Below are 26257 nucleotides of genomic sequence, written 5' to 3'. Positions count from 1 at the left end.
CTCCATTTTTCTGATTTATTTTCACTACCTCCCTCCCTTCCTATAAAACCTGGCACAAATCTTGTTTACTAGGGTGGAATGGATGGGAAATTTTTATTCCTTCATTAAAGATTTTCCTAAGAACTTAAAAAGTGCCAAGCCTTGTTCCTTTTACCTTTTCAGAATCATGGTCTCAAACTGGACTGCAAGTTTGCTGATGATACAAAAAAAAATTTTTTTCCTTTAGGATGACAACCACACGAAGAATTTCTACTAAAATCTACTAAGTCATGTAACCAGGCAGTCAGTAGCTATTCCCTTTTAAGTCAAAGCCACTGCCACTTCCGAAATCCACTTGACCACCTTCCTCCAATTTCCTCTGCCTCCAACCTTCACCTCTGATCTTTTTCCGTGAGTTTTGTTTTTTCTTTTTAAGATTCCACATATAATTGAAATCATACAGTATGTCTCTGACTTTTTTCATTTTGCATAATATCTTCAAGGTCCATGTACATGATCACAAATGGTAAGAAATTTTATATGGCTGATTAATATTCCATTGTGCATACACCCACAATTCTTTTGATTCATTCATCTGTTGATGGACACTTGGGTTGTTTCCATGTCTTGGCTATTCTAAGTAATGTGGCTATGAACACGGGGATGCAAATATCTTTTCGAGTTACTATTTTCATTTCAGTATGTCCCCAGAACTGGAACTGCTGAATGATATGGTAGTTCTATTTTTAATTTTTTGAGGATTTTTCCATACTGTTTTCCATATTAGCTATACCAACTTACAACCGCAACAAAGTGCACAAGGGTTCCCATTTTTCTCTATGCATGTCAGCATTCGTTATCTCTAGTTTTTTGGATGACGGCCATTCTAATTCAGGTATGAGCTGCTATGTCACTGCGGTTTCTAAGTTGCACTTCCCTAATGACTATGATGCTGAGCATCTTTCCACCTATCTCTTGGCCTTTCATCTAACTTCTTCAGAAAAAGGTCTATCAGCAAGTGTCCACTTTTTAAATTGAGGTGGGTTTTTGTGGGGGTTTTTTTTTTGTATTGAACACTTCCCCACTCCACATAGGTTGTCTTTTCACTGTGTTAATGATGTGCTTGCTGTGCAGAAGCTTTCTAGTTTAATGTAGCCCCACTGGTTTATTTTTGAGTTTGTTGTGCTGTAGGTGTCACCTCCAAAAAATCATTACCAGGACCCATGACAAGAAGCTTTATTCCTATGTTTTCTTCTAGTAGTTTCATGGTTTCGGTTCCAAGTCTTACATTTAAATCTTTAATCCATTTTAAGTTAATCTGTGTGAGGATGTAAGAAGGCTCCAGTTTCATTCTTTTACGTATGAGTATTGTGATCCCAGCCCCCATTTATTGAAAAGACTGTCTTTTTTCCATTGAGTATTCTTGGCTCGCTTGTCAAGTATTAGCTGAACTATATATGCTTGGCTTTATTTCTGGGCTCTTGATTCTGTTCCACTGGCCAATCTGTCTGTTTTTATGCCAATACATACTGTTCTGATGACTATAGCTTTAAATCAGAAGTGTGGTGCCTCTTTCTTTCTTCTCGCTCAGCACTGCTTTGGCTATTTGGGGTCTTTTGTGGTGCCATACAAATTTTAGGAGTATTTTTTTCTATTTCTGTCAAAAATGCTGTTGGAGACTTGATAGTGATTGCACTGAATCTACAGATGGCTTTTGGTAGCATTCATATTTAAACAATTAATCCTTCCAATCCATGAACACAGGATATCTTTCCCATTTATCTGTATCTTCAATTTTTTTCATCAATGTCATAGTTCCCAGCACAGAGATCTTTCACCTCCTTACATTTATTCCTATTGTTTTGATGCTACTATAAATGGGATCGGTTTTTTTAATAAATTTCATTGTTAGTGTATAGAAATACTACTGGTTTTTGTATGTTAATTATGTATACTGTAACTTTACTAAGTTCACTGATTAGCTCTGTTTTTTGGTTGTCATTGGAGTTTCCTATATACAAAATTATGTCATCTGCAAGTAGAGACAATTTTACTTTTTTCCTTTCCAATTCTGATACTTTTTATTTTTCTTACCTGATTGCTGTAGGTAGCACTTTCAGTATTATGCTGAATAGGAGCAATAAGAGTAGACACCCTTGTTTTGTTCCTGAACTTGAGGGAACGCTTTCAACCTTTTACCACTGAGTACATTAGTTGTGTGGTTGTCATTTATGGCCTTTATTATGTTGACATATATTCCTTCTATGCCTAACTTATTAAGAGTTTTTATCATGAATGGATGTTAAATTCTGTCAAACACTTTTTCTGCATTTATTCAGATGACTGGATGATTCTTTTCTTTCATTGTATTAATGTGATGTGTCACATTAATTGAATTGCATATATTCAACCACCTTTGCACCCAAGGATAAATCCCACTTGACCATTGTATCATCATTTTAATATGCTGCTGAATTCAGTTTGTTAGTAATTTATTGAGAATTTTTGCAGCTATACTCATCAATGATATCAAATGGACTGTAGTTTTCTTTTCTAGCAGTGTCCTTTTCTGGTTTTGGTATCAGGGTAATGCCTGGCTTCATAAAATAAATTTAAAGTGTTCACTCCTCTTCAGCTTTTTGTAAGAGTCTGAAAAGGATTGGTGTTCTGTAAATGTTTGGTAAAATCACCAGTGAAACCAGCTGGTCCTGGGCTTTTCTCTGTTGGGAGAATTTTATAGTAATTGGTCTATTTGGCTTCATAAAATAAATTTAAAGTGTTCACTCCTCTTCAGCTTTTTGTAAGAGTCTGAAAAGGATTGGTGTTCTGTAAATGTTTGGTAAAATCACCAGTGAAACCAGCTGGTCCTGGGCTTTTCTCTGTTGGGAGAATTTTATAGTAATTGGTCTATTCAGAGTTTCTACGTTTGGTAAATGGCTTCATAAAATAAATTTAAAGTGTTCACTCCTCTTCAGCTTTTTGTAAGAGTCTGAAAAGGACTGGTGTTCTGTAAATGTTTGGTAAAATCACCAGTGAAACCAGCTGGTCCTGGGCTTTTCTCTGTTGGGAGAATTTTATAGTAATTGGTCTATTCAGAGTTTCTACTTCTTCCTCAATTTTGGTGAGTTGTATGTTTCTAAGAATTTTTCCACTTCTTCTAGGCTGTCCAGTTTGTTGACATACAGTTGTTCACAGTAGCCTCTTATAATCATATCAATTTCTTTGGTATCAGTTGTGGTATCTCCTTTTTCATTTCTGATTTTATTAATTTCAGTCCTTCCTCTCTTTTCCTTGGTTAGTCTAGCTGAAGGTTTGTCAATTTTATCTTTTCAAAGAACCAACTCTTAGTTTGGTTATTCTTTTCTACTGCTGTTCTGTAGTTATTTCTATTTATTTCTGCTCTTATCTTTATTATTTTCTTTCTTCTGCTAACTTTGAACTCAGTTTGTGCTTTCTCTAATTCCTTAAGGCAGAGAGTGAAGTTAAGGGATCTTTCCTGATTCTTAACAGAGGTGTTTATTGGGATGAACTTCCCTCTTTGACTGCTTTTTTCTGCAACCCACATGTTCTGATATATTGTATTCCCATTTTCACTTATCTCAAGAAACTTTTTTATTCCTCCTTTAACTTCTTCCTTGATCCATTAATTGTTCAGTGTAGTATTTAATTTCCATGAGTTCACCTATTTTCCAGTTTTTGTCATGTAACTGAGTTCTAGCTTCATGACACTGTGGTCAGAGAAGATACTTGGTATAATTTCAATCTTGAATCTGCTAAGACTTGTTGTGTGGCCTAACATATGGTCTATCCTAGAAAGTGTTCCATGTACGCTTGAAAAGAATGTATATTCTGTTGTTGTTAGAATGTTTGATACATGTCTGTTAGGTCCATTTGGCCCATAAATGTTGTTCAAATCTACTGTTTCCTTATTCTCTGTCTGGATGATCTATCCATTGTTGAGAGTGGGATATTAAATCCCCAGCCAACCAGGGATTTAATTGTATTAAATGTATTACTATTCATTTCTCCTTTTAGGTCTGTTAGTTTTTGCTTTATATTTAGGCGCTCCAATGTGGGGCACATAAATACTTATAAACTATTATATCTTCTGGATGTATTAACCCCTTTTTATCATTACATAATGACCTTCTTTGTCTCTCTTTACCGTTTTTAGTTTAAAATCTATTTGGTCTGAAATAAGTATAGCCACCCCTGCCTTTTTTGTTTTGTTTTGTTATTGGGTTACCATTTGCTTGAAATGACTTTTTCCATCCCTTCACTCTCAGTCTATGTGTGTCTTTAGGGCAAATAGGAATCTCTCGTAGGCAGCATATTGTTGCATCTTGTTTTTTTATCCATTCAGCCACTCCAGGTCATTCAATTGGGAAAATGTAATCCACTTACGCTTAAAGTAATTATTGACGGGAAAGGACTTACTATTGCCATTTTGTTAACTGTTTTCTGGTTGTGAGCTTGTTTTTGTTTTGTTTTTAATAGATACAGCAGAAACATCTTTAGGAATAGCAATGAGGGAATAATTCACACAGAGCGGCCTGAAACAGCTTTTTAAAATGGTGATTTCACTGATCTTGCTAATGTCTCTAAGCAACTGAAGCCCTGTGCTAAAAAACAAATGGCTGGGGATGACTCTGCAAAGAAAAAGACACAAAGGCAAGGGATTTGGTAAATGCATAAATTCTTCCCCCTGTACCCACCCGTCCCAAACTCCAAACCACTAATGTTTCTTCCAGAATCACAATTTATACAGGTTAATATAGATCTGCACTAATCTCCCCTGGAATGATTAAATCGTCCCTGAAACTACATATGCAATTCCGAAACACAGAGAAAGCCATAAAAAGAACACACACCTAATATCCTCAATATGTAGGGGATGACTGTGGACATCTGAACTCAGAAGCATTACTTGCCAGTGCTAGTGCTACAGAGTGTAATAATTTAATCTGAATGATGATGCAATATATTTCATAAGTATAAAATAAACAGATGAGTTTGTTCTAGGAAAACCTGACAAGAACACATTATATCTTTAAGAAGACATCAAAATTATAGATCAAACACCTCAACCATATAAAAAGCAAGAAGTAGACCTGACTCACATGTGAAAAACCCTGTGAGTAATTTAGACAAAGGATAACCAAAAAATTCCATAATATAGCTCATTTCAACCATGTCTATTAAAAACAACAGATTCTGTGCATTTTAAACTTGCTCCCAATGCAAGGAAAATTATTTTTAGTACCCCCTTAAAATACTCCAAACTGTCTCCTAAGCAATATTTAAGTTTTTTCAAAGCCAATTCTGACAATTCTTAATGTATTAGTCATCCACATCAACTCAGTATTTTCAACCACCCACCTTCAGCCGCTAAATTCCTCTTTAGTAAAGCATTCTTTTTACTTCGACTTTAGATTAATAACGGTAGTCTCTAGCCTTAAGCACTTATGCACTGAAGCATACCTGGTATAGACAGTGGCACACACTTCGAAGCTGAGGGGGGAATTCTGAGGAGGAACTGATGATGGCATGGAAGAACTTTTCAGTCATCTGAAGAAGGTTCCGTTGATTTTCCTCAAGGCTCTCTGACTGTTCTAACCTACAAAAAAAAAAAAAAAAAAGAGAAAGAGAGAGAGAGAGAGAGAGAGAAGGTAAAATCCATTTACAATAAATAAATAAAAGTACTCTTTAAAAGACACTTTCAGCCAAACGCAATGCTGAACTTTCCTAGGATCTTGAGGTGAATTAAAAAAAAAAAAAAACTGTAAAAGGGCAATACTGAGAACTGTGTATAAGAATTCTTACTCCCTTATATTCTCACAAATTTAGTATATACTCAGCTTAGTGCCATCTTCTCCACTCTGGGTATGTCTGCCTGCTAAAAAATGTATTCCGGTTTGCTCTCCACTTCTTTGGTAAAAAGCTTCTCTGTGAGGCAAGTCTGTAGTTATCTGGCTGTGCAAGGGATGGAGTAGATGAGTCTAATTCAAGGTGATGTATTAGCAAGTCTATTTGTCCACAGGATCAAAAGCCACATACTCTAAAAACTGTTAGCAGAAATAAAGGTGAGGGGCACCTGGGGGGCTTAGATGGTTAAGCGTCTACCCTCAGCTCAGGTAATGATCCCAGAATCCTGGTATCGAGCCCTGAGTCGGGCTCCCTGCTCAGTGGAGAGCCTGTTTTTCTCCTCTCTCTCTTTCCCTCTACTCTTCCGACCCCCAAACCCCTCCAGCCCCGGCTCATGTTTTCTCTCACTATCTCAAAAAAATAAATAAAATCTTAAGAAAGAAAGAGAGAAGGAAGAACGAAAGGTGACAGCTGATTCCTGAGAGCTTCCCTCCCAGCCCTCCTCCTTCCACACTTAGTTTTGAACTAGTGCAGGGAAGAGGAATATTATTTATTAGGCATCTCCAACCCCAACGAACCATCTGTCAACCCACTTTAAAAATATACAATATATGCATATTTTACTGGACCTAATGTACAAAGAACACATGAAAGAATGACAGGTAATAACGAATTATAGTTAGAAAACTCTGTACTTTATCTTGTAGTCAACAGGGAACAACAGATGTTCTAAGAAAGGGAGCAACAAAAAAATTCAGGTTTCATAAAAATTCCTATAACAACTGACCTGAAAAATGAAAAAAACAATGTTTGGGCAATAATGGGTGAGTTACAGCAAAAGTCAATGGGATCACCATTTACAACTGTACCAAAAAGAATAAAATACCCATGAAAATACTTAACCAAAGTGGTGAAAGACCTCTATAAGGTCTTTCTTAAAATTTTAAGACATGAAGAAAGAAACTGAGGACAACACAAACTAAAGAAAGACACACTATGTTCATGTTCATGGATTGGAACTCTGTAAGGTCTTTCTTAAAATTTTAAGACACTGAAGAAAGAAACTGAGGACAACACAAACTAAAGAAAGACACACCATGTTCATGGATTAAAATGTGTATACTACCCAAAGCAATCTACAGATTCAAGGCAATTCCTATCAAAATATCAAGTGTTTTTTTCACCAAACTGGAATAAATCTAAAATTTGTATAGAACCACAAAGGACTTCAGTATATGTGCTGCTGAAGCGAGCACTAGAACTACAAAGGACTTCAAACAAAGAGACAAAGCAATCTCGAGTGAGAAGAAAAGGCTAGATGTATCATCACAATCCCAGATGCTACAAAACTACAGAATCAAAACAGTATGATACTGGCACAATAACAGTCACATAGATCAATGGAACAGAAAAAAGAGCCCAGAAATAAACCTATGCCTGTACTGTCAATTAATCTGTGACAAAGTAGGCAAGAATACACAATGAAGAAAAAGACTGTCTTCTGAATAAATGTTATTGAGAAACTGGACAGCTACGTGCAAGAGAATTAAACTAGAGCACTTTCTTATAGCATATGTAAAAACAAACTCCAAATAGCTTAAATACCTAAATATGAGACCTAAAACCATAAAAGTCCTAAAAGAAAACATTGGCAGTGATCTCTTGAATATCGGCCTTAACAACGTATTTATGGATATGTCTCCGCAGGCAAGGGAAACAAAAGCAAAAATAAATTATCGGGACAACACCAAAATAAAAAGCTTTTGCACAGCAAGGAAACCATCAATAAAATGAAATAGCAATGCTGAAATAACAATACTAAATGGGAGAAGATATCTGCAAATGATATAACTGGTAAAGGATTAATATCCAAAATATATAAGAAACTCACACAACTCAGTACCAAAATACCCAAATAATCTGATTAAAAAATGGAAGGGGGTGGGGGAAAGGAGGGAAAGAGTGCCTGGGTGGCTTAGTTGGTTAAGAGTCTGCCGTTAGCTCAGGTCATGACCTTAGGGTCCTGGGATTGAGCTCTGTATCTCGGTCCCTGCTGAGCAGGAAGCCTCCTTCTCCCTCTCCCACTCCCCCTGCTTGTGTTCCCTCTCTTGCTGTCTGTCAAATAACTAACTAAAATCTTAAAAAATAATTACAAGTAGAAATACTGTATGACACAGTAATTCCATTACTTTGTATTTACCCAAAGAAAATGAAAACACTAATTGAAAAGATGCAAGCACCCCTATGTTTACTGCAGCACTGTTTATAACAGCCAACTCAACAGAAGTCACTGAAGTGCCCATCGATAGATGAACAGATAAAGAAGATGTGTTACACACACACACACACACACACACACACACACACACACTTGCAGGAATATTACTCAGCCATTAAAAAAAGAATGAAATCTTGCCATTTGCAACAACATGGATGGACCTAGAAGTTATTATGCTAAGTGAGATAAGTCAGAGAAAGGCAAATACTGTGGGACTTCACTTATATGTGGAATCCAAAAAACAAAACAGGAGCACCAGGGTGGTGCAGTCGGTTAAGGACTGACTCTTGGTTTTGGCTCAGGTTGTGATCTCAGGGTCATGAGAATGAGCCCAGTGTCAGGCTCATGCTCAGCCCACAGAGTCTGCATCAGATTCCCTCTCCCTCCCCATTTCCCCTCCTGGTCATGCGCTTGCTCTCTCTCTCAAATAAATAAATCTTAAAAAACAAAATAAAGGGGCGCCTGGGTGGCTCAGTGGGTTAAAGCCTCTGTCTTCGGCTCAGGTCATGGTCCCAGGGTCCTGGGATCGAGCCCCATATCGGGCTCTCCGCTCAGCGGGGTGCCTGCTTCCTCCTTTCTCTCTCTCTGCCTGCCTCTCTGCCTACTTGTGATCTCTATCTGTCAAATAAATGATAAATAAAAAAATCTTAAAAAAAATAAATGAACAAACAAAAAAACACACTTTTAAATACAGAGAACAAATTGGCGGTTGCCAGAGGAGAGGGGGCTGATGGGATGTGTGATATAGGTGAAGGGGATTAAGTGGTACAAACTTCCAATCATAAAATAAGTAAGTCACAGAGATGAAATTGAAAAGTACAGCATAGGGGATATAGTTGATGTTATAACAACGTTACAAGGTGACAGATGGTGACTGCACTTATCACAGAGACCACTGAATAATATACACAATTGTCAAACCAAAATACTGTATACCTGAAACTAATATAACATTGTGTACCAATTATACTTCGGTAATTTTTAAAACCTGATTTTAAAAACAAAGTCAGTAAGATCAACTCAGTACTGACTAAAAAGATAATGATACAGCCAAACTATGAAATATTACATAGCAGGTAAAAAGAATGAGAGTGATCTTTCTATACTGACATAGAAAGATCTACAATATAGAGCTAAGTTAAAATTAAGTTGCAAAACCAGGTATTTGTTCAAAGGCTACAAACATCGTGGTTTGAAGGGGCACATGTACCCCAATGTTTACAGCAGTGAAGTCCTCAACTGCCAAAATAGGGGAAGAGCCCAGATGTCAATGACAGAGGAATGGATACAGAAGATGTGGTGTGCACAAACACACACACACACGAATATTACTCAGCCATCAAAAAGAATGAAATCTTGCCATCTGCAGCGATATGGCTAGAACTGCAGTACTATGCTAACCAAAATAAGTCAGTCAGAGAAAGACAAATACCATATGATTTCATTCATGCAGAATTTAAGAAACAAAACAGATGAACATAGGGGAAGGGAAGGAGAAGTAAAATAAGACGAAACCAGAGAGGGAGGCAAACCATAAGAGATTCTGAACCACAGGAAATAAACTGAGGGCTGCTGGAGGGGAGGTGGGGGAGAGATGGAGAAACTGGCTGTTGGTATAAAGGAGGCTACGTGATGTAATGAGCAATGAGTGTTGTATACAACTGATGAATCATTAAATTCTACCTCTGAATCTAATAATACACTATATGTTAATTAACTGAATTTAAATAATAAAAGTTGCAAAACCACGTATACAAGGTTTCCATTTATATCACTCACATTGTATGTATAGTCTCTACAACTAGATTTATGTATATGTATATGCAAATGCACTGAAAAAGGGCAAAGAACAGACTAAACTAGTAACAGAGCTGTATCTCCAGAGGCGGTTATCAAAGATACCTGCAAATTTTTTAAGAAAAATGTATTTGTGTGTAATTTTTATAATTAAAGGCTAATTTTAAGAATCAAGGGGAGAAATTGTGAAGGCCTGTTCTCATGTACGGTAATGGAAAAGTGGAGTCAAGTTATAGATGGGAGGATGACACACCTGGTAGGATCCACTTCAAAACTAACATGCTGCCAGTCAGAGGATGTGATCACAATTCGTAATAACGGATCCAGGAGTTTCTGTAGGTAGGTAGCACCATATACCTAAAGAAATATAAAAGTAGGAATTTATTATGCCTTCTCCAAATGTCTGGCATTAAAGACATTCTGTTCTGTACGTTCTGCACATAATCAATTTGCCATACTTTGGCACAAAAAAAAAAGATAAATGGATACAAACCTTGAAACAGAAGGTCATTATTTTACTGGCTAAGCTGTTTCCTCGGAAAAGAGTCTGCATGGAATCTGCCAATTCTACTTCCTTAGAAAACATGTTCCAGAGCAGTTGGTAGAGTAAATGCCGAGAATCAAATAGAGTCACTAGAACTCGAGCTAGTTCATCCTGAGAACAAAACAAAATTGCGTTAGTGTGAATAATTTTTTTTTCTTCAGCAGGAGACTGAAAGGTAAATCCAAAGCTGTCAACCACCTACTAAACCCAGTTCAATGGTGACTAATCAATTTTTCCCCTAGTATTTACCTGTGCACGTTTGTCTATGATAGACGACTATTTCTTCATGCCTACAGCAGCTGTTAATTCTTTTTTTTAAATCAATTTATTTCCTTAAGCAATCTCTATACCCAGTATGGGTCTCAAACTCACAACCCTGAGGATCAAGAGTTGCACACTCTTCTGAAATGGGCCACCATGCGCCTCAGCAGCTGTTAATTCTGAGGATTAACTGGTTAAAAGTAAAAGAGGCCTAGGCTTCACTAGGAGAAGAAAAAAAAATCCAGGATTCAGTTCGAATTATGACAAAATCAAAGAGAGTAGAAATAGAACACAATGGCAAAGAGTTTAGTTTGATATGCCCAGATCATATTCTTAGGAAATCAACAAGCAGGAGTTAAGACTTTGGTGACCACAGGACCTCAATTCTCTGCTCATCTGGTCAGGGAAATTCAGTACACAGTGGGCTCAGCAGAGAAACAACAAAAATGGAAAGACTGAGGATCCTTCCTGCAAATCCTGTATAGTTCGGGTAAGATTACTACTGAGGCTCCAGCTACTTTCCCAACAGCTGAAAACCACTCGAATAATATCTGAAGTTTCTTTCAGCTCTAAAGTTTTAGCAATTCATGCAGTAAGCATTCCTAGAATGAATAAATTCAGAAGCATCTGCTATGTGGCAGGTCCTGGTTCTACACTCCCTCAACGAACTCACCCACTGAGAACACGGAACCACGTTGGCCAGTGCCATGGCTATCGGGAGCTCTCCCTGGTCTCCCATCATCGTGACCAACTCCACCAGCCTCTCAAACCGGTCAGCCAGCACTGTTTCTGCAAGGGTGTCAAATTCTGTGCCTTGCTGGAGGATTTTTGTCAGAACTTCCATAAATGTAGCTCTTGTCTGAAGATCTTTGTGGTAACCTAAACCTGATATGGACAAATAGATGCAAATTTACTAACATGGCCTGCTGAAGTAATTTTGCTTGTCTTACATGCCAGTTGTCTAGGTTTTCAGTTTCTACGCGAAGCCTTCATTTTATCTCACCTATGGAGTGCATGAGGCCACTGTCCACATTAGCGTTGAGTAAGTTTGACATCGCAAGGACTGTACAGTGCCTCAGTGATGCCAGCCTCCGAGACATGCCTCGTTTCCTGCCACCTGTTTGTGCATTTTCATCTTCAACTTCACTGCAGTCATTCAAAAGGTTCATGAACAATGTGAAATACCTGAGAGATAAAAAGACTGACTCTTACACAGTGAAGGCCACTTCACACAGAAGACTAATCAGATATTCTGGAATCATGATATGTGTATCCCGTGAGTGGTCTTGGGTATCTGTTTCTCTCTAGTCCTGGGGTAATCATCCAGTGTGACTCATTATGAAGTGTGCTGTGCTTAATATGATTTTATCCTGACAAAGCCAGTACATATTTCATAACATGGGCACAAAACAGATGCAATCTTTCCTGGTCAATGCATCACTTTTAGTGTTTACCATATAAAACGAGTGGTCCAAATAGTTTAGAGAACGTTATTTTAAATGACTTAATGAGGTGATCTGGGTTTTACTGCCAATAATTCACTGCTTGGATTATTTCTTTAAAAACACAAAACACAGTTGTTTTGTTAACCCAGTCCTATCATAGGGAATATTACTTCATGCGTGCCTGTATTTTATAGGCAGCTGCCGATGGCCATAATACCAAAATAATGAGGTCCATTTTCTAAATATAATCATCTGCCACTTTGGTTAGATTTTGTTTTGTTGTGTGTGGGCTTTGTTTTTTTGCTTTGCCTTTTTTGGGGACTGAAATTTACTTAAGAAATAACTGCGATTTGGCTTCCATCAATTCCACACCATCTCCTTCCTCCGGCTGCAGCGGAAGACCAGCCAGGAGTGAAACTACTGCTTCCATGCTCGCCTGGTCCAAGTCTCTGAAGAAAGAAAATTTAGTGACCACATAAATCTTGCAGGTTCTTCCACTTCACCTTTCTGTCAAATAAACACCTTCCTAAGAGAATTTCAGGAATTCAGGAACAATCTATTTGACTATTTATTAGGATAACCTAAATAATTTGAGATAACACGCACACCCAGAATGCAAAAACCATTCAAGGGAGGGAGAAGGTGATAATAACTTTCATAAAACCAAGCCCCATGAAAGAAATATATGTGAATGATTATTTTCTGATATGTGGCAATAAGTATTTACCATTAGAGCAAATGCAGGGAATTACTTTTTAGAAAGACTTGAGCCAATCAAGTTTCTTAAATATCACCTTTATCAAATTATAAAATAAAAACAATCTAAGGCGTTATACATTTTATTCTCCAACAACCAGACTAATCTTCCTAAAAAGACAACACTAACTTTCCAAGTAAATTAACTTTACTGAAAGTCTTTCAGTTAAAAATAGGAGGTAAAGATTAGTATGTATAATTCAAATGCAAAAGCGTGATATCCAAAAAACACATATTATAATAGCTATGAAGTATCAAGACCCCAAACAGACCTGCTAATACTTAATTAAAAGTCATTCTCTCTTTCACATTTGTTGTTGTTGTTTTTACCTTGTAAGACATTTTACATCATCATCTGCTGCTTGGTTTGATGTTCCCATAACCCAGTCTGTCAGGTATTCTACCATTTTATTCCTACGGAATGCCAGGGAAAAGAAAAACAGCAACAATTTTTTTAAGTCACACATACACCTTCAGTCATACAATTTTAATAGTGCGAATACTTTGCCAAATCACTCAGGTGATATGACAGTTTCATAAAAGAGATACTGCTACTTCAACCCTAACAGTCAGAAGGGCACTAACAGGCAACTGATACTGGTTCCATTGATACTGATTCCCTTAGCCAGGGTTATCAGACTGGAAACAGAATCAAAGTCTTAGCTCCAGTATAATTTAGAAAAAGGGAGCACTGCCATGGGCAGGAAGCTTTGGGAAACTTGAAAATATAGGAAGAGAAAAATAAAAACATAAAATGCTGTTTTTCCATCCTCCCCTTTCCCATGATAATCGAGTGCCTACTATTTTTGTGTACTTCATTTACTATAGAATTTACAAGACCCCACTTTGCTCTTTTGAGAACTCACCTAAATTTCATCTCTTGACAAAATGAGAGGTCATCTCTCCTTGCCATCATTACCTCGACTAACTGACACAGTTTCGTTTTTATCTGAATTGCATGGACCATATTCCCAAGCACACGAACATATCTATTTAGACACAGAAACATTCGGGGGAAAAAATATCAGGTATAAACAAAAGAGAAAGTTTTCTAAATGCATTAATCTCTATGTAAAATGATTAAGCATAACTACAAAAACTACAGTATTTTTATTTTATATGAGTACATATACGTCCAATTTGGGTGCAATAAAGAATGGCAAATTATTCCCCAATAACTACCAATACCGATGTGTTTCTGCTACATTGCAGTAGAATCCTTACCGGACTAGATTTAACATCATTGTTTCAATGCTAGCTTGCCCCAGATGTTCCGAGCTGCCTTCAGTATGGTTATCTAGTAAGTTCTTCATTATAGCTATGGTTTGCTCCACAAATTGAGTATTGGTATCAGTCAATAAAACCTATATAAAGAACAAAATACATCTGGCATCAAGGCACAGAAGACAGACCACAGAGAGATGAAACTGCCCTGACCCAGATGTCATACACACACAGAAAGGCACCCACAGGCATGTATTCAAATAGGCACACAGACATAATGGAACGCTCATACCCACACCCAAGACATTCATAAGCCCTGGCACACCTACACACTCGAGTTCCCAAAAACCAAAACTGATCCCTACATTAGATGATTCTTTTTTCTGCAATTTTTTGCCTGTTTTTAAAAAACTGTGAGTGATGTTCATGCCAGTATCAAATTAGGTAATCAAAAAGATAAAGGCTTCGTTATCAAACAAGTCACTCTATTCACAGGAAAGGGCGGAAAATAAAGCAGAGAACACTTTACCTGTCCTTGGGAGTCAAAAAACTTGCTGATGGTATTCTTCAGTTTGTTAAACAGCATTGGATAAAGAGCAGGATTCAATTCAAGACCCACCAGATCCTTAACATTGGTCCGTATCTGAAGTCCCACTTTCTCATGGTTACACACCATTAAGGATAAGAGTCGATCCATAAATTTGCTGACAGGTGTATCAGCATTTCCCTCTGAAGACATCACTGAAATCATGGAACCCTTGCGTTCACTGACTGGGCCCATGGGTGGGCTATAGGTTGCCAGGCCAGAATTGCTTCTCTGCTGCAGGCACACTCCCCCAAGGGCACAAAGGAAGCCAGTCATGTTGATCCATTCCTGTAGGGAGTCCGTGTCTGACAAATCTATGGAACCTCCTCCACTCACATGAGACATTCGCCTCTTAACAATGGTCTTGTGAAGGCTTTCAGCAGCCTAAACACAAAATTTTTATGGAAAGCATGAATTCAACTTCAATTGGTTGAGAGACTTGACAAAATTACTTTTTATCCAACATTTCTTCCATGACAAAGAACATTTTTTACATTTATTAATTTTTTTTAAAGATTTTTTTATTTATTCATTTGACAGATAGAGATCACAAGTAGGTAGAGAGACAGGCAGAGAGAGAGGAAGAAGCAGGCTCCCCGCTGAGCAGAGAGCCCGATGTGGGGCTCGATCCCAGGACCCTGCGATCATGACCTGAGCTGAAGGCAGAGGCTTTAACCCACTGAGCCACCCAGGCGCTCCCATTTTTTACATTTAAAAGACCCAAGTCTTCACCATTTCTAGTCACATCAAAGTTATCTTACTGCCCGAGGCCAGACGAGCCTTACAGAACGGAGTAGTGATGGACACACACGCAATGTCAGGCACAGAGGTGGCTATGGACTGCAGCTCAGAAAGGACCACACACTCCAATTATTTGCTTAGATCATTCCTGGACAGAGAGGCAATGTCTAAGCTGCTTCAAGGAATTATAAGCATTTGGAAATTTTCAACCAAGTAGTGTGTACACCTATTAGTGATGGCCCAAGTTCAAGAGCTCTAGGACCAGCTTTGCAAATACTGTTCTATTTATTCACACAGATTCTGTGTGGCAAGAGGAGAATAATCAAGCAAAAGAACCAGTGAACAGAAAGAGGCTGTAATGAAGGAAGTGCAGAAAGACAAGAAATAGAAAAAAATCAAACCCTGCAATAATCTGTCTGAGAAGGACTCTTCAAAGAATTCTGATCCCGTTAGTTTACAGAGCACAGATGAGAAAGAAAAACTCTTGCTATGTGTGGCAGATTATTCAAATTCAATTCTCCTTATACATCGCTTACAAGCTAATACTCAGCCTATTACCGAGGACATGTCGACCCAAGAAAGTAACATATTAGGGGTGTTCTGTAATATAAATGATGAAGTTTTGCTGTATTTGCTTCCTTACATACGTTTGTTTTGGGGGAGGGAGCCTTTCTCTCATGAAGGACCGCTTTGAACACAGAACTCCTGAAACCACCATTTCTTATGGCACAGGCATTTATTACAGTTGTAGCTGATATCAGAATACGGCTACTCTCCCTCCTGTTGTGTTGCACATTAACCTTTTCAGGATTGAAATTATGCATATTTATGCAGGTTCTCTGAACAAAAGGACAGAACGCAGTCTGCAACGTGGTGACTTACTGTGGAGCACAGTGAAAGAACCACTGGATACAACACTCCACTTTGACAAAGAAGGCCTAAATCTTGCATTTCAGTATTTTGTGTCACCTACTTTGTGAAGCTGGCTGATGAAGTCAGGTAACCATCGACTTCACACCTTCAATGACTTGTGCAACAAGGAGCCATCGGTATCGGGCACAGAAATGTCCCCTGCAAAAGAACTTGCAGGCTGGCTTATAAGCTCCAGTGTGGTAGAGCATATGTTTGGACCAAATTTACATACTGAGATTATTAAACAGTGCCAAGCGATTCTCAATATTTTTAGCAGCAGAAGGGCAACTGAGTACTCGGTATATTGACTGCATGTGGGCTGCAGCAGTGCTGAAACACTGTAATCAGTATAGCTGGGACTTCTTTCCTTTACTTGTTAAGAATTTGGATCTGGTACCACTTAGACATCTCTTTAATCAAGTTTCAACTCCTGAGCCAAGTGTTCACACTGAACAAACACTGTACTTGGCATCAATGTTAATTAAAGCATTATTTTAAAAAGGCATTATGGGATAATGCCATAGCAGCCAAGGCTCAGCTATCTAAACAGAGTTCTTCTGCATCTTTATTAAATACTAAATTAAATAAGAGGAAGAAGAGCTCAGAAGAGCAGCTCCATCACCTTAGTCATCTGCAGCTGGTCCTTAAAGTACTAGTAACAGTGACACCCAGCAAAGTGGAGGCAGTGACAATGAAATGAACGAACAACTTATTAACAGACTCAAACATGTGCAACGGTGACTTTCAGATCCAGAGGAATCCCTGCAGGGAAGTTCTGGTGAAAATGCCAGCAGTGGTAAAGATGAAAGCAGTGCTCTTGGTAGCAGTAGTGGGCACAACGATGGATCCAGCAATGAGGTGAACTCTAGCCACACAAGCCAGTCAGCTGGGAGCCCTAGCAGTGAGGTATGGTCAGAAGACACTGCAAAGGGCAACTGTCTCAGGTCCCCTCCCTCTTCGGGAGCTTTGTACTACCGCTTATTAAACTTTGCTTTATTAGCACTCCAAAAAAAAAAAAAAAAAGATGACAACGACAACACTGCAAATATTAAAGCCCTTAATGAAAATGAAGATGACAATAATGGTCATAATCCTCCTAAAGGTATAGGTCTTCAGAAGAGAAAGTTAGAAAATCAAGCAGGCATTTGCTTATGGGATTCCCAAGGCCCATCAAGGGGGAAAAAAAAAAAGGGACAAGCAAGAGAATAGGAAGGAACCTGGTTTTCAACACTGAATCAATGCCATCAGCAGATAATCAAATACAAATGCTAGATGCTTGTTCATACTCTCCAGACCCAGAGCGTATTTCAGGGGGAATAAACACTGCTCATATAGTACAAGCGTGTCAAGAATCTTGTATCACACGCACTGGAGACCTTCTGGGGGACACTACTGGGAATGGATCCGTTAACTGCCTACAGTGTATTGGTCCTGGTATCACCGCCACCACCATCACTGCCACCAGGATGGGCATACTGTTGATAATACGCTGATGCAGCTGATGGCAGTTGCAGCAGCTCCCAGATCAGTGCAAAATCAGAAAAAACATGGCTGGTTTTGATGAAGAATCTGGGTGTGAAGAGCAGCTAGTTCAGATGAATTCACATGCAGAACCTACATCTTTTCTCCAACAACATCTTCCCAATTTAGCATTCCCTTTACATCTTAGTGCAGTTCATAAACATCAGTTCAATATATAATGCTCTAACAGACATTAAGTTGGATAACGTTTGCAAGAAAGGAAACACTCTGTGGGATACAGTTCAAGATATGACTCTATCTTTCCGAAGGACTGAAAAATGAGGCAGAGAAACTTCTCTGTTCCTTAGTGTGCTGGTTTACAGACAGATTCAAATGAGAGTCACTGAAGGCTGCCTTGAAAATTTAAACAGGTAAAGAGGAATTTTTTACATGGTAGTCAAAATTCATTTCATATATTCTTATTGACTAGGTGTGGTGAATTCACAGCCTTTAATGTACTATTATCAACATATGTTTTAGCAACTGTTGTTTTCAAAGTAGGTTTGAAGACTTCTCTCTCACAGGGTCATATTTATTACTCAGCCTCACTTTATTCAGCACTTTCTGTCACTCTTGATTAGATCTCCTCCAAAAGAAGCAATAATATTTATTCTCTTCTTGCCTCTGGGAACATAGTAGTGATTACTGTTTTCAAATTACAGCTAAATATTCTTGAACTGTGTCACATTATATATAAAAAAAGGCTAACTAAGTTCAACTTAAGCTGAAATAGAAACATTTTGGTAATGGCATTCTTCCTGCGTCTGAGTGGATCTTTTGTGTCTTGACTTCAGCAGTACATAAAGAATAATGTTAGTGTTCTTCTCTAGTTTGAATTCTGCTATTTACTTATATACTTCTTAATGGGGTTCAAATGAACTACAAACTTCCTGCTTTTCGGGTCTGTTCCACTGGTATATTTTTACATTTCCCTTGATAATGTTCCATTTTCTGGCACAGTGAATTCAGTAATTAGTGGACTATGTTATGTTATAGTAATATAATGTTTTCAGCTTATCTCTGCCCGGGCCTCATATTAATGTCTAATTTTACTAAATAGTTAAGTACTTCAAAATATTTTTTTTTACCTAATTGAATTAGTAAAAGTATATGCAATATTTTACTCTCTGCTCTTGGTCTTTAAAGGGCTCCAATATGACCATCACAATAGACAAACTGTTCAGGTAGGAGTAAGGAAGCACTAACAGATCTCTCTTAGTGAATCCATTTGGCACATACTCTTTAAAAGGAAAGCTTTTCTTTTTTTTGTTTCAAGTTTTTGTTTAATTCCAGTTAGTTAACAGAAGTTGTCATATTAGTTTCAGTTAAAAGAATGCTTTTAAAAATGGTTGGATGACATTTTATCATTTACTGAGGTGCTATAGCAGTTGATTTAAAAATATTGTCTTTTGAAAATCTTTGTGAAACCACCAGTCTTTTCAAGCAGTTGTTGTCTCAATTTATATATCCTATATGTGTATCTGCAAACACTATTACCTAGCAATTCCACTGTTAAGTGTGTACTTTACAGAAAAACACCTAGATGGTCATCAAAAGACACATTCAAGAACATTCAAAGCAGAAATACTCAAAATAACTAAAATTCTTTGTATAGCTATCTAATACTCAAAGAGAGTAGAAAGGAAAATTACATGGTGGACTGCGTGTTGAATGAAATACCTAGAGCAGTAACAGTGAATGAGCAACAGTGGTATGGAAGAGTGTGGATAAGTCTCACAATATTGAGTCAAAGAAGCCAGATATAAGATACTGTGTCTCTAGCACTCAATTTATATCAAGTTTACAAACAAGAAAACTACCGTATTTAGTAGTAGTCAGCATAATGGTTACTCTTGGGTTGCTAGTTATTGGAAGAGGAGCACAATGAAGGCTTCCTTGTGCTGGGAATGATCTATTCTTTTTTATTTTCTTTTAAAGATTTTATTTATTTATTTGACAGAGAAAGAGAAAGAGAGCACACATGAGCAGGGGGAAGGGCAGAAGGAGAGGGAGAAGCAGGATCCCCGCTGAGCAGGGAGCCCAATTTGAGGCTCAACCCCGGGACACTGGGATCATGACCTGAGGTGAAGGCAGATGCTAAACCGACTGAGGCACCCAAGGTACCCCAGTATTGATTTATTTCTTGATGTGGGTGCTGGCTGCATAGGTATGTTCACTCCTACTATTGTGAACTGTCACTTAGATTTATACAAGTTTTTATATGTATGTTACATTCCAGTAAAAAAATAAAGTCCAAACCCAAGATTACCATATACGTTTTTTAAGAGCCACTAATATATTTTTTGTCATAGATTAATATAGCAACCCAGAATATCAAACTTCTTTTAAAAAGCTTTGACTCACATGAACAAACCTTGCAAACATTATGCCAAGTGAAAAAAAAGTCATATTAGGTGAAATGCCCAGAACAGGCAAAACTACAAAAAGCAGACTGGTGGTTCCCTAGCGTCAGGGGGCGGGGGGGTGGGGGGGTGGGGAGGGAGATTAGGGGATGATAGCTCATGGGTATGGGGTTTTTTTAAAACTAGGGTGATGGCTGTACAACTTCATGAATATAATTCGTTTTTGTCTTGCTTCGTGGTCCATGATGCCAGCTGAGGTTGTTGGTATCAGTACAACGCAACCAAGCTAGCAGGTTGGGAGCAGATTTTTCTGCTGTTCTTCTAGATTTTGAGTTGTAAATCAAATCTAGGACTGATCACTCCACACTTGTTTAACACCTGCCTGTGAGGTTCACAACAAATCTTCCCAGCTCCATGATCATCAATGATTTCAAATTCACCATGTAATCATGCTTCATCATCACAGTCAGAAACCAGATGATGACTGTGGAACATTGCCTAATGAGAACCTGAGTCTGCCTCTCTTTTCAGCACTGTCGATGCTCTTGAAATCATCTGCCAGGATGTTCATGCATACCATTAAAGCGGCACAGAAAGGTGGCAGAAAGTAATAGTACATTTTAAATAAGTGAACTGAATGGTATGTAAATTATATCTCAATAAAACAGTTATCCCCCCCGCAAAAAAGCTTTCATCCTAAGGCCACATGTCCTCTCCAAATGACATTAGGTACATATTTTTGCTTACAAAAATATAACTTTTTTTCCTTGTTCTAATTAAGCATGACAAGAAAAAAGCAACGGGAGGGTGACCAGTTTTTCTGAAACACCTAATTATAATGAGAGGAATAGGGATGCCCGGATGGTTCAGTCGGTTAAGGGATCTGCCTTTGCCTCAGGTCATGATCCTTGGGTTCTGGGACTGACTCCCAAATTGGGTTCCCTATTCAGCAGGGAGCCTGCTTCTTCCTCTGCCTGCCACGCTTCCTGCTTATGCTCTTTCTTTCTCTCTCTCTCTGACAAATAAATGAAATCTTTTTAAAAATAAAATAAAATAATGAGAGCAATATACGGCCATTACAAATCAATTATACACAAATGCCAATTAATTATTAATTTCTGGGGTAACAGATGAAAATAGTTGAATGGAATGTCCAAATTTTTAAATTTCACTTAACCTATGGGTTCAATCTTCTGCCCACCAGATCCTTTAATTAGAATACCTAACAAAATAGTAAAATGTATTGTTTGAATTTTAATTTATTTTCTCCACCTTTGTCATCCCTTTCCTGAAAATTCTATTAAATACTTGGATGGAGAAAGAGAAGGAAAAAGGGTAAAGGAACCGTCTCTACCATAAATCATCTCTAGCTCGGGCTGGCCAGTATTTCTGCAAAAATGGCAGTATCTGTGCTGTCTAGTACAGTAGTAAATTGCCACATGTGGCTAAGGAGTCCTTGAAATGTGGCTGCTCTATGACTGAGAAACTGAATTTTAACTGTATTTAATTTTAATGAATTTAAATTTTCATTCAAATTTAAATAGCCACACGTGACTAGTGGCTACCATAACAGTGTAGTTTTAGATGAACCACAACTACATAACAGTCTTACGACAACTAGACACACATTATACTAACAGTGACCCAAAAGATTATTGAAGTGAAATACATATGTCTAAGCAGATGGATTAAAAGACAAAAATCAACTTTACAAACTCACCTGGCCATCTTCCATTTTAGCTTTCGGGTAGTTGAGGATTAGTTTTGTAGCTTGTTCCCACTTTGCATGTGTATCTTCCCAAGCCTAAAATGAAGGCAATTACCACTGAAAACAACTCTAAACCTAGAACTAAAAAGCAATCAGCAGGTAGATGTTATATATATACATATATACATATATGTGTATGTATAGTATACAAATTTGGTACATATTTTAACATCCTACTTGTAATAGGTATATATCTTAGATATGCTTCAAAAGCTATTCTGGTCACACACAGATGACATGAGGCTTCTACATTTGAGGGTGGGGGCCTGGGAGGGCTGTTTCTGTTGCTAAGGGCATACCTCAGTGTTTCCTGCAGTGGGATGTTCAATGCGCCTTAGTAGTGCCATCACTCTTTTCTGAAGTGCTGCTCTTCCTAAGCAAAGACAACAGCAAATCAACTTATTGCACTTACAGCCCTGCTTGCCAAGGGAGCACCCGGCAAGCCCAACCCATAAGGCAGAGGAGGAGGAGGGGAATGAATGTTTCCAATGTTAAAGATGAACACTTCCTTTTGTCAGCTTCACAGGAAAGGTAATTAACTTGGACTCTACAATGTCCACAGCATAAAATAGCTATTCCCACCTATGTTTGCTCCAACTAAGTGCCAGTGTTTAAACTTCACTATATATAGTTCAGCCACCATAAATTCTAAAATTTGTAACTAACAGCAATTTACACTGCCAGTTTTTAAACAAATGTACTGCATATTAAAACCTCAGTGAGAAGTCAACAATTTATTTCAAATGCTATTTACTTTCACCCTATCTTGTGTAGAAAAGGATTTCAGGTTAGCTATTTGAATGAACCTCTAAGTTTACAAAGTAGTTCCTACATTCCTAGCACAATCAGATCTCTTAAGACTCAAGGCAAACAGAGTTGGGGGGAGGGAACATTATCCACATTTACCTGTTGACATCATATTGCTGACAGAGGCAAATTCCATAAATGTGTTATAGTTGGGCAAGAAGTTGTGCACCGACACCTCGTCCACCCCACATCGGATATCCGCTTCCTCGCAGAGGTGGCGGAAACAGGACATGGCCACCAGAACAGCTTCAGTGTCAGGGCTCCACAGGAACATGTACAGGGCCACTTCGAGTTTCGTCTGAGCCTGTCGGCAGATCGGCGGGGTGCCGCTGCACCCTGCTGCACTATCCTGGGATGGTGGGGATGGGAGGCATTATGTTGGCAACCCAAGCAATTTTATTTACAAAATCCAATAATGCAACGCACTGTGTACCACGTATGCCTGCATACAATACCCCACAAAAGCTTTCCTACAATCATGACAGCAGTTTTTAAATCCCTAAATATCTTGTATGAATGAGATGAGATTATTTGGACAAACATCTCGATACTACTTGTCCAATTTCAAATCAAATAGGTATTATCCTATTCCAGATTCTAGGAATGCAGATTAAGCCAACACAAACACAAATAAAGCCCCCAGAGCATAACTCTACTGAATGAAAAATGCAATGCACTTCCAACTCAATTTTAAGTGACAAAGGAAGTAATAAGAAATTCTATCTACCTACTGGAGGGAAGAAATAAAGTATACTGGAACAAGGACTAAAACGAGGGCACAAACAAGAACTAAATATTGTTGTGGAAGGTATACTTGGTTCTGGATTACACACTCCCAAAAGAAATCTTCATTTACAAAATGAATATAAATTCCACATTAACACAGACAATAGTAAACCCTGTACTGCTTAATTGCTGTTTTGTCCTAAACAGAAGGTTATACTGAAAATTAGGGATAAAAAAGCTTTGGCTTTCAAGTCTAACAATATAATGCCATTGGTAAGGTGGACCAGCAAAATCTTCCGTGGAATATCAATATAATCAAGATTCCTGCAGAGTGCACAATGGCAACGATCAGGAAAACTAACCTAACCACCTACAACAAGGCTGTGAATGCGTACTGCTGACCCTCCCATGAAAAAAGCAAACTGATACTCATCTCCACTGATGAGGATTAAAGAATGTACTCTCTAGATTGAGAGCTGCACACTAAATGCCAGAAATAGTGTTTTTAACAGTATCTTTACTGTTAAAAATACAATAAAAAATTAAAAAAAAAAAAAAAAAGGTTTGGTCTACAAAAGAAGCTGCTTACCATGGATGAATTTCCTTTTCCCTTCCGAAGAGAGGCTCCAGGAGTACAAGAAGGTAGTAATTCTTCATGATTCATGGACATCTGACCAGTAGTTCCACTGGAAGGAACATCACATCCTACCCCATAAAGGAACAGAAAGTGACAGGAACTTCTATCTGCCTGCTAAAAAGAAAAAAATAAGTAAGCCTTTCTGAAGCACTGATAACCAAGAAAAATAAACACATAACACGAGCTGTCTTCCTGTTTGAGACTATCCTGGAAAACCTCCCATTCCCAACTCCCACCCCTTACACCTTGAGATTATACACTAGAAACCCAGTGGTACAAGTAATGTTTGTTCAATGTCTTTGAAATTCCTCTCAAATTTTCACCCTTCAAAGCATCAGAAACAACATATTATAGAAATGCAAAATTAACATTTCTAGATCTAACATGGACAGAAGTAAAACATTAATAACGTAAATCTATCATATGAAAAATGTAATGTACTTCTCAGGATAAATGACAAAGATTTTCTCCCAGAAGATTTTATCCTGTGCCATGTCAGGATAATTGGAGGTTGACTCTTTTGAGATTAAGTTTCTATGGACCAGTAATTAACACTGGTTTGTATGCCAAGTACGCTGCAAGGGTAACTTTACTGACCAGACTCCTCCAGATTGATTACTGGGTTACTAATGCTTATACTCTGGAAAATTAAACCACAGACAAGTCCACCCAGAAACCAACTCACCATTAGTCCATTTGTAAACAAAAAATTTAACAAGCTGCATGGTACACTGAAAAGCATGTCTTTAATACGTTAAAGTTTATTTGTAGCTATGATTCTAGAAATGGATAAAAATTTATTGGATCAAGTACTCAAAAATTATGACATAATAGAAAAAAATTTTAACTGACTATAGAAACTTTATGTTAAAAGAAATGAAAGGCTCTTCTCCAACCCCTTAAAACCCGGTCCCTATGTTTTAACAGTAGGAATCAAAACTTTTCACTCAACCCTAGAGAAGAATACTCAGATATTTGAAGAGATGAAACTGTTATGGCAGGAATATAAACAAACTCAGGTTAAACACCCTCAACCTCTTCCCTTCAGTTTGATACATTAACATTCTCTGGACTAGCCTAAGCCATAAGATTCAAGTCTTATGCACAAACTTAAGATGGAATATGTTTCTCAACCTAATTTGAATATAGCACCCCAACTCCTCCTAGACCGACCCTGTAGAGTCCTGCTTAACTCAACTAGAATTTATCAGGATTGCAACTTAAAGGACGAAGGCTCAGAATAATTTTTAAAATGTTGACTTGTCATCCATCATCCTCTGGCACAAGTATTTCCCTTGAAGACTCTGCAGGCAGGAAGAGCTAAAGTAGGACTTAATTTGGATAATACACATTTCTTTAATCTATTCCCATTACCCCCAAATATTCTTAAATTTTAAAGATGTCCTTTTGCTTACCTTATTTTTAAGAAGAAATTTATTCCTGCAGATCAAAATTTCCCGCAACCATTTGAGAATTTCTGTGCTACTAAGCATTTGATGGCTAGTTAATTTCTTGCAGATGTAAAAAAGCATTTGAGAGCTGCAAAAACATAAAGCTCATCATTATCATCATTATCAGTATCGTCAATAACCTCACACACAAAGAGCTAATCAGTACATAAGAATGACATTCTCTCATAATGGATACAAGTTTAGAGAAGTTAGGATTTGTTTTAGAGAAATGGTTATCAAAATGTTAACAACATGGTAATCAAAGCGAGTAAGTCTACATTACATTACAGACTACAATAAAAAAAAGCAAATAATTCTAAATCCTCTAACCCCCCAAACTCCCAATTGTTTCAACCACACGTCCCATCTCTGCACAAGACTCAAGAAGAAATGACAGATGACATGCACAGCAAAGACTGTGTATAAACCCAGTTCTCTACAGCAGGGATCTGCAAACAACTGCCTATAGGCCAAATCCAGTCTCTACCTGCTTTTGTAAATAAAGTGTTAGTGGAACTTGGCCATACCATTCACTTACATATCATGTCTGGCTGCTTTCATGCTCTAACAGTGGAACTGAATAGTTCTGACAGAGA

At 37.9% G+C, this 26257-nt stretch overlaps 1 protein-coding gene across 2 annotated transcripts in view; it reads right to left on the bottom strand.

The window, feature by feature from the left end:
- LOC111151595 (neurofibromin 1) overlaps positions 1 to 26257 on the bottom strand; it is a 270567-nt gene that overhangs the window by 119750 nt on the left and 124560 nt on the right. For both annotated transcript variants that reach the window (XM_022509675.1, XM_022509676.1), the window contains exons 16-30: positions 25626 to 25749; positions 24163 to 24324; positions 22947 to 23196; positions 22340 to 22413; positions 21993 to 22076; positions 14679 to 15119; positions 14150 to 14289; positions 13792 to 13914; positions 13256 to 13339; positions 12502 to 12618; positions 11728 to 11909; positions 11398 to 11609; positions 10413 to 10574; positions 10173 to 10276; positions 5461 to 5596 (exon numbers count right to left, since the gene is read on the bottom strand). In XM_022509675.1, coding sequence (XP_022365383.1) covers positions 5461 to 5596; positions 10173 to 10276; positions 10413 to 10574; positions 11398 to 11609; positions 11728 to 11909; positions 12502 to 12618; positions 13256 to 13339; positions 13792 to 13914; positions 14150 to 14289; positions 14679 to 15119; positions 21993 to 22076; positions 22340 to 22413; positions 22947 to 23196; positions 24163 to 24324; positions 25626 to 25749 — 2395 coding nt within the window. The remainder of the gene's footprint in view (positions 1 to 5460; positions 5597 to 10172; positions 10277 to 10412; positions 10575 to 11397; positions 11610 to 11727; positions 11910 to 12501; positions 12619 to 13255; positions 13340 to 13791; positions 13915 to 14149; positions 14290 to 14678; positions 15120 to 21992; positions 22077 to 22339; positions 22414 to 22946; positions 23197 to 24162; positions 24325 to 25625; positions 25750 to 26257) is intronic.

Source organism: Enhydra lutris, unplaced genomic scaffold, assembly GCF_002288905.1.
Source record: "Enhydra lutris kenyoni isolate GAN:26980312 unplaced genomic scaffold, ASM228890v2 scaffoldscaffold26, whole genome shotgun sequence".
In the NCBI taxonomy this organism is placed as follows: Eukaryota; Metazoa; Chordata; class Mammalia; order Carnivora; family Mustelidae; genus Enhydra; species Enhydra lutris.
This window is presented reverse-complemented; position numbering and strand designations above follow the sequence as displayed.